Here is a 9,627-nt window from a genome sequence, read left to right on the forward strand (position 1 = left end):
TTTCTATTTTGTTAAAATTTAAGATAATTTGTGTATGTTTGAGGAGTCTATTCTATATTTATTTATTTAATATTTTCAATTAACTATTGTATTATTTTTGCTTAAACATCCTATTAAACTCTTAAAAAACTGTTCTAAACAAAATTATTTAACTTGGCAGCTCGTGTTTTTGTTGTAGATTAAAGAATGTACCGACTAAAAAAAATCTATATTTTACGAGTTTATTGTTAGAATAAAATTTTTTATCCATTCAAGAATTAAGACAATCTAATGAATTATGGCTGATGTCCGATTTTAAAACCGCTTTGTCTTTGGCAACGGACAACACAATGAACATTAAAAAATTAGCAAATTTTTGTTGAAATTAAACTAAACTTGCCTCAAAACTAATTTTTCAATGATATTTCATAAGGTCATTTAGCAAACAAAAATATATTGAAAAGAAAAAAAAAAAGTTCTTACGGCGAGTCTCAAATCGTATGCAACAAGATGGATATAGATATATGGTGGCCATGTGTGTAATAACTATCGAGAGATGGATTACATAAAATGAAAATAATGAAGAGATTGAAGAATTTATCTCTAAACTAATTTATGTTATTGCTCTACTACACATTGAAGTAACAAAAGAACACTTTGAAAGAACTAGCACTGTCCACAGATTTAGAAAGAGATGATTTATCATTGTTGTTAAACTCAGAAGTAGTGTATGTTGCTTCTTTGATTTTTTGATCTGAAACCAGTTGTGTATTCTATTCTTGATAGACTTATCTTAATTATTATTGAATTTTTTCATAGGATTGTACACTGCAAGGTACTTTTGCCCATAGAAGTGGGAACCCTCATCATCATAAGTGATTTTCGATATGGCCAGAGTCTCAAGTTCACTCGAAGAAGCAGAGAAGAGATCAATCCATCTTCTGTTCCAACCACTCTCTTTTTCTTTGAATCCACGTTGATTCGGTGCTTTAAGAATGCTGCTATTAACTTCGTCTCTCTATAAGAGTTGTTGTAATCATTTTCGTTTGGACTTTTTTTTTTTGTCTTTTTTTAAACTCTGCTTATAGCTTCCGTTCATAGATGTTGGATGGCAATGCATCTTTATTCTTCCTAGCCAATTTAAAGATGAAAAAAGTTTGGTAATCAAACGTACGTAGGGACTAAAATCAACCAAAATCTTCTATTTTTAATTTTATTTAATGAGATGAACAAAATTTAATTACAATCCTTTCACGCCTATTTATTTTACTGTAATATTTATTATATATTCATACACATAATTTTTATAATTAATATATTTTTACAATTAATATTATGTAATTCTAAACTATATTTTATTATATATTTTAAATTATTTCACATATGCACTAATAAATCATGATTCAGAATATTTTAATTTTTCTTTTTGAAGACATTATACATTTACGTCAACGTATAATTTTTTGAATCATCGTCTTTGATTGATAATTTAAAAATTTGTTTCATATTTTTCAAAATGAAATGATTTATTATGATTTACATATATTTTTAAATTTTACTATAATTAGATTTTAAAAAAGAATGTCAAATACTTAATTTATTCAATTAACATATTTACTCATAACATCTATAAGTTTATACACATAATATCCATAATTTAGTAAGGTACACATAACATCCATAATTTCATACTCATAACATTTATAATTTCATATATATAATATCCATAATTAACAAATTTTTATAATTAATATTACTAAATTTTAAACTATGTGTCTTGTTATATATTTCAAATTATCTTACATGTATACCAAAGGGTCATAATTTTAATTTTTTTTATTTACTATTCATACATATGCTTATTTATTGATTTTAATATGACGAGTTAGTAATTATTTTTAAAATTTTATTTCTTAATTTTATTTATATTTTATTTTATGTTTTTTATTTTATAATAGTCTATATGTAAAATATGAGTGGTATAACAAAAGTTGTTAAATTTTCTAATTTAACATCCATAATTTTATAGTATAATATTTAGAATTTTATATACATGATATCCATAATCAATAAATTGGTGTTAATTTATTATTATTTATTATTTTATTTTGCAGGTCATAAACCAACAATTTTAGATGTTTATAATTTTCAATAAATAGAAATCAATCAAATTTAAGATATTTTTATTTTTTATAAAATGTGTTGAGGTGATTTGAGATTTTTAAAAGATTAAAAATATAAGAATTTAAAATTTTTATTTAAGAGAAAAAAAATTATAAAATTCTAAATGCATGTAGCAATAATGAGAGAAAAATTTTTAGAATTTAATTCACATTAAATTTGGAATTAATTTTTAATATAATTAAATGAGAAAAGATAGTTAATTACAAAAAAATTAATTATATCAATTAAATTAGGAGAATAATTTACACTCTTTTATAAACACAAATATTATAAATCATATATCTTTATTTATTATCTATAATATTTCACTTCCTAACATTACTCTTTAAAGATTTACTTTTTCCTTCGCTTTGTTTTTTAATTAGTATTATCTTTCATTAATAAATTAACAGTGGGTTCGTTTGATGTTAACCTCTATATATAATAGTGTTTCAAAATTTTTAATAGGATAAAACACATTTAACCATCTTTTATCTTATTTTTAAAATTAAATTTTGATTTATTATTAGATAACTTGACTTTTGTTTTTTTGTTTTATTTAAATTTAATTTAATATTATCTATTTATATATAGATATAGATATAGATAAATTTCATTTTAAAATGTTTAAAGATAAGATTTATTTTAAGCTGCCTACTATTGATTTAATATTTAAAACAGTTTCAAAAGATATATAAATATTGTAGTCTGTGAGTGGTTTCTTTGGTGTGATCTCAACTCAACTACAAACCAAACACACAGTCCTTTCTTTTCTTTTCTCTTCCCTTTCTCTTCTCTTAGGCATATCTCTCCCTCATCATCAGTGATTCTTTTTCTCTTCTCCCTTGTTTCCATCCCATTAACCAATCAAATATAACAATGGCCGGTGGACTCATTGGAAAGGGGTCTGGCAATGGAAAGCAATATCCGGGAAAACTCACTTTCCGGGTTTTCGTGACGTGCATGGTTGCTGCATTTGGAGGACTAATTTTTGGATATGATCTTGGCATCTCAGGTGGAGTTACATCGATGGATCCTTTTCTGAAGAAATTTTTCCCAGATGTGTATGCAAAGGAGATGAATATGAAGCCATCTGACAATCAGTATTGCAGGTTTGACAGCCAGGTTTTGACACTCTTTACATCCTCCCTGTATCTGGCTGCTCTCGTGGCATCACTCTGTGCGTCTTCCATCACTCGAATCTTTGGAAGGCGTCTTACCATGTTGTCCGGCGGTATTCTGTTCCTTGTCGGTGCCGGTTTCAATGCCTTTGCTCAGAAAGTGTGGATGCTCATTGTTGGTCGCATGTTGCTTGGCTTCGGAATTGGATGTGCCAATCAGTCTGTTCCAATCTATGTGTCGGAGGTTGCTCCTTACAAATACAGAGGAGCCCTTAACATGATGTTCCAATTGGCCATCACCATTGGAATCTTTGTGGCCAATGTCCTCAACTATTTCTTCGCCAAGATGAAGAACGGTGAAGGCTGGCGCTACAGCTTGGGTTTCGCGGCTGTCCCCGCCGTCATGATCATCATCGGCGCAATCTTTCTCCCCGACTCGCCGAGCTCCTTGATCGAGCGTGGCAAAGATGAGAAAGCCAAGCAAGAGCTGATCAAGATTAGAGGAACCAGTGACGTGGACGAAGAGTTCAAGGACCTTGTTGAGGCGAGTCAATCGTCCATGGCAGTGAAACACCCATGGGCCACTCTGTTGAAGAGGCATTACAGGCCTCAGCTCGTGATGGCCATAGCCATTCCTTTCTTCCAGCAACTCACTGGCATGAACGTCATCACTTTCTATGCTCCTGTTTTGTTCAGAACCATTGGTTTTGGCAGCAACGCTTCTCTTATGTCTTCCATGATCACCGGTGGGTTTAATGCGCTTGCTACCTTTGTTTCAATTTTTACCGTTGACAAAGTTGGAAGGCGCAAGCTCTTTCTCGAAGGGGGTGCTCAGATGTTTATCTGTCAGATTGTGATAACCGCCGCGATAGCAAGTAAATTTGGAGTGGATGGAAACCCCGGAATCTTGCCAAAATGGTATGCGTTCCTTGTGGTGGGATTTATATGCATCTATGTCATGGGATTTGCATGGTCATGGGGTCCTCTTGGATGGTTGGTTCCTAGCGAGATATTTCCTCTTGAAGTCAGATCTGCAGCTCAAAGTATTAATGTGTCGGTCAATATGATTTTCACATTTGCAATTGCTCAAGTATTCACCTCCATGCTCTGCCACATGAAGTTTGGCCTCTTCATCTTCTTTGCTTTCTTTGTTTTGCTCATGAGCGGTTTTATTCATAAGTTTCTTCCCGAGACTAAGGGAGTTCCCATTGAAGAGATGTCTGTTGTGTGGCAAAACCATTCTTATTGGAAGAAATTTGTCAAGTCTGCAAGCGAAGAAGCTAATGCCAAGGTGGATAACTCATGTTGATTAGATCCTTCAAGACCGTTTCCATTTTAATTAGGAACCAAAAGTGATTTAGACTTTATTGTTTTTTTAAGGTTTTTTTTTTCTATTTTAGTATATAATTTAATTTAATTGAATACATTTTTTTTGTTCTTCTTCAAATTTTAATAATTTTACTTAATGTGATTATTAAATATTTTTCTCACGCAACTTCATATCTTAATTTGTTGTTTACTTTTCAGCGCTAACGAGAATCAATAACTAAAAAAAATATAAAAATTTTCATATCTTAATTTGTTTGAGCTATTTTGAATAACGTATGACATTATCTATATATGATGCAATATTACTAGTAGCTTGTTTGTTCAAAAACCACCATGAATGTTCAGAGGCTTTGGAATTGCAGCTAAGAGACATTAACATGGTGAGTTAAGTCATTTATTTATGAAAATTGGGTTTTGTTTCTAGTAATGGGGAGAGGAGTTCAGATGGATATATGGTTAGATGTGAATATGATTTATGATTGGACACTACAATGTTATAGCCAACTTCACTTATTGTGATACTAGCTTTAATTATAAATGTGATTTATGAAAGAGTTAGGTTATTTACAAGAACAAGATTGAGATTCGGTGTTGCTATTTGCTACTACTAGTATTTATCTTTGAGCCAGTTGGTTTACCGTTGTAGAAGTTCTTCAACTAAGGGATACGGAAGAATATTAATAAAAAATGTAGTAATCAAGCAAGTTGTCATAAAATTTTTACTCATGCTATGTTTCAATATGCCAAATTCGTAGTTTCCTAGCATTTATTTTATTAGCAAGTTGTTATTCCCATCTATATTAATGCTTTATATGAAATTATGACAATATACAGTTTTAGTTGTTTTGAAAACCTTGTTGAATCAGATTTTGCATTTGTTTTGTTTGTAACTCAGTAAGGAAGAGAAGAATTTTCCAAAACAGCCAATCTAATTTCAAGAATTCAATGTCAACAAACCAGCCAATCTAATTCATTCATATACTTGCTTTTATAACATGTTCACAAATACAAACAAATGCTCCTACTACACTATAAAACAACACTATAACTTAATCTGTAGTTCATTTTGTTTCCAAGAGTTTCTATGATGCATAAGCTATGTATCCACTAGCTTTCTCACTTGTATATCTTTAGCTTCCTTGGCTTTCTCACTGGTGTGCTCAATGAGGTTTGGATGCCTCGGAGTAGATGATAGTATATGTAGCAGATCTGTTCAGCAAAAGAGAGGAAATAAATTGAACCTATCAATGAACTAGTAGCAAATTCAAAGTTTCAAACAGCAAGGGTAGATTTTGATTTTCAACTTTTCACCAGTTAATACATAGTTTAAAAGATGAAAAGTAACAGTTAAGACGTCAAACAAGTAAACATACGCTTGCCTAAGCTTTGGATTTTTCCGCAGCATACTCTTGACAAGCCCTCGACTTGAAGAAGAAATATACATTGTCATTGTAAGTGAAATTCTATATCATCATTTAATTTTAACGAAAGGTAATATCAAATAAATTGAATGCTGCAGACATGCTTTATACAAATTAGAGAACTTCAATTCTAATCCAAAACAGCTTGAAGTTTGATCGTAGGATATCAGCAAAAGAGAATCAAAAGCATCACAGTTAAATAGAACATAAGTAAAAAAATACAAAAGCATAATAGTTAAATTGAGTTAATTAAATTCAAGTTCAGCTACAAAATTGTAATGAAACAAAATTATTCTTTTTTTAGCACTCAGTGACATAATTGCAAATATCTGGCAGAGTAAACGCTGCAAGCAATTTTGGTTCTTGAAAAACAATGAAAAACAGCAGACACATGACTAGGTTACGTGCTCCAAAACTCGATCACCAATTCACCATCTAAACTTCATTTTCTCCCCCTTAAATTTCAAACACCACAAAGTCGAGCAATCACTGTGGAAAACAACTTTTCAACTTGTGACTTTATGCAAACTTAACATGAGTTCTAATGCAAGTGTTTTGTGACACACACGATTGCATCAAATATTAGCCTTTCAACATGTTCATTTCAGATAGTACCAAGTTAGTTAGTACCTCAAAATCAATACTATGAAAGTAATCTTCGAAAAAGAACTAGCTGGCAGGATCAAAGTGCGTTTGATGACATTTTAAAGCCTAAATATGAAACTATATGAGGTTATCTTTATTTGTTTGTTTTTTGTTTTCGGTCATGCTTTATTTGCTCGTTTGTTTATTTCTCGAGTTGATTCTTAGAGAAAATTTTAATTAGAGCAAACCCAATTGTTACGGTAGGTAACCGGAGATTAGTGCAACGGATGGCGTTTGGCGGCCCAAGTGTGCGATGGATGAGAACTCAGGGTAGGCACGCAGCTCGGGAGGCTCCGTCCGACTTGTGCTCGCGTATGAATGGGGGGTGGTACCTGCAAAGACACTCCGATGCCTAAGTTAGCAAGGGTGTAAGCAGGTCTAGAGAGTATTGGGCTTTTTTATACCTGAAGGGGTGTCAGGGTATTTATAGAGGCGAGCCAATAACCACCGTTGGTGTAGTGCCATATCTTTAGGGTGGTAACCGTCCCTATTATCTTGGGGAGGTTAAGATATGGCTTTATGAGACGGTTAGAGAGATTTTAGGGGCGGTTACTCATTTGAATGAGTGTTTATCTGCCAGCTAATCTCGCATCCGACCTCTTCTGACCAAGTCGTGGTTGATACCGACTTCTTATGTGAAGGCCGGTACTTAGCTAGGCTCTAATCCTTTAGATTAGGCCTTTTAGTTGGACCTGGGCCTTTATATTGGGCCAGGGTATGAACACCAATATTATACGATGTGGTCCAATGTATTTTAAAGGTTAATTTTAAAACCAACTATACAAAGTAGAATATACATTTTCAAAAAAGAAATGATACTTGCATCTTTTCACATGTTTTTTTCTTTTACAATTTAAAAAATATTATCTTCTTTTACCTTTTATTAATCACTTCTAATATCAAAAGTGAAATATATACAAAATAAATATATACAAAAATAATGCATATAATATTCTCCTCGTCAAAACAAACTAAGAAAACAACAACTCCAAAACTTAAATATTAGAGTTCATTACTATTTCAGAGTTCAGTTGAAAATCCAAAGGCTGAACGCATGTTTCAGAAAAAATAACACCAACTTCAAGTTATATTTACATAAACCTAGCCAAAATCATTTTGCTCCACAAGATGTCATTCGTGGCAATAAGCTACATTAATTTGCACATCAAGGTAAAATGGCTATTGCAAGCTTTGTTCCTTTAAGAATAAGAGTAGAACATAATCATCATCGTACTTCGTGTCAACATACCATCCATCTGTCATTTAATGATAGAATATAATAATAGCTATGTCCAAGAGATATCTTTCCAAGAATTGTAGGAATAATCTTTTATATTTGACAAGCTCATAGGCACAAAACTGCAGGACATGCAAGGCATCTAATCCTACTTCCCCCCTTCAACCAAAAAATTATAATAATTCTCATACAGCTTTAAGATTGGGATGGGAAACGCATAAAAAAGAAATAAGAAAGAAAGAAAAAAAAGCGGATAAAAAAAGAAAGAAAAAACAAAACAATTTAACAGCACATCTTGTGACTTTTGTGCTAAAATTGGAACTCACATTCTATTCCTGAGAATCAGAAGCAGCTTCTTTCAAACATGACCTCATAATCTTTGCAAGCTTTGCACAAGCGTCGAGGCAAAGTTGCATTCCCTGCACGCGAGAAACTAGAATGTCACTGATAGTTTGTTCTGTTGCAATTAATAATTATGTTAATATAAGTTTCTCCCACTAGAGCCTAAACAAAACAGCAATGCATCAATCCTCTGAACAGGAAACCTAGGCATTTGCTAAGTATTGTTCTTCAGAACAATAACATAAATAGGCATACCTCGTTAATCTTTGGGGTGGACCATTCCCCAGTAACTGTAAGTTGAGTAATTTCATAGCGAGAAGGCATGCACGTAATCATCAAGCTTCCATCTTGGGAATTTTCCTCCTCAAAAATAGGATCAATGACAAGATTCTTACTGAGACAGGACTGCAATCATTGAAAAAAATAAAGAAACGTGTGATTTTGGGGCTAATCAAAACTAAGTAAAGATTGCAGAAGATCAAGTTCGATAGTAAATCAAAATTTCAAGACAAAGTTTATAATAGACACAGCTTAACCACCAATGAAGCAGGTATAAACGCATTCAGAAGACTGCAAATGTGAGAAAGATTCATACCACAGAAACTGATGCAACGAGATCATACATCATTATTCCAGCATCAGCCAGGGCAAGGCTAGCACATGATATGACAACTGGGAGATCACCTTCATAAATAATAATAATATTGATGATTCAAAATCGGCAAACAGAACATATTTTGTCCAATCATCTCAATTAAATTACATCTCTGACGCCTTCAAAGTTTAAAATAGGATCATTCATCACAATTTCTTATCATACAAATCAAAGATTTGTGCTTATGAAAGCTGCATCCCAAGAGAACAAGAACCTGAGTACAATAACAGATTGACCCAGTAAATAACTAAATACTAACATTTTATGTGTCCACAAGTAAATGGTAAATTGTATAAAACACAAGACATGGTAACCATATGCACACAGCAGTCTTAATTGAAGAAAACTTGCACTACATTAATCACTATGGAAGACAGTATAGTAGGCATATGCCATCAATTCCCATATCTACTTGAGTAATTAAGGCCTCACACAGAAGAGCTTCTGATTGAAAAAAGTGGTTCAACTATAAGAAATGACATCTTTTCCCACACAAGTCACAAGGTGTCTCCACACTTAAGTGTGGGGCTAAGCTAATCCTTCTTAGGCATCTGACATATTTTGGCCTCTGGTAGTGAAATTCAAACCTTGGTTCTGAAAGAACAATTAACGTAACTTCATTTTTATATTGCTTTTAGGTAACTTATTCAGAAAATCATCATCCTTAATTTCTAACCATTGAACACAACATCTCTTATCAAGCAAACAGAAATACATTATGAAATGAAAGCTTAC

The 9,627-nt window shown here is 32.2% G+C and overlaps 2 protein-coding genes across 11 annotated transcripts in view; one reads left to right on the forward strand and one right to left on the reverse strand.

Annotated features, from left to right (window-relative positions):
• The first annotated feature begins 3,021 nt into the window (after positions 1-3,021).
• On the forward strand, positions 3,022-4,572 carry LOC107478288 (sugar carrier protein C-like). Its single transcript, XM_016098423.3, has one exon. The coding sequence runs from the start codon at positions 3,022-3,024 to the stop codon at positions 4,570-4,572; it is 1,551 nt and encodes a 516-aa protein (XP_015953909.1).
• A 930-nt stretch (positions 4,573-5,502) lies between these two features.
• LOC107478276 (exosome complex component RRP41-like) overlaps positions 5,503-9,627 on the reverse strand; it is a 14,486-nt gene continuing 10,361 nt past the window's right edge. The window contains exons 6-9 of one of the 10 annotated variants that reach the window (XR_008007114.1): positions 8,493-8,642; positions 8,222-8,314; positions 5,966-6,016; positions 5,503-5,801 (exon numbers count right to left, since the gene is read on the reverse strand). Coding sequence is in view for 5 of the 10 variants with exons in the window: in XM_052259186.1 (XP_052115146.1) it covers positions 8,225-8,314; positions 8,493-8,642; positions 8,833-8,921 (329 nt within the window). In the remaining 5 variants the exon portion in view is untranslated. Of the gene's footprint in view, positions 5,802-5,965; positions 6,017-7,643; positions 7,915-8,221; positions 8,315-8,492; positions 8,643-8,832; positions 8,922-9,627 lie in introns of those variants that run through there. The other 9 variants (XM_052259186.1, XR_008007113.1, XM_052259184.1 and 6 more) reach the window with 9 other exon arrangements.

The sequence above is a fragment of the Arachis duranensis genome, chromosome 3, assembly GCF_000817695.3.
Source record: "Arachis duranensis cultivar V14167 chromosome 3, aradu.V14167.gnm2.J7QH, whole genome shotgun sequence".
Lineage (NCBI taxonomy): Eukaryota > Viridiplantae > Streptophyta > Magnoliopsida > Fabales > Fabaceae > Arachis > Arachis duranensis.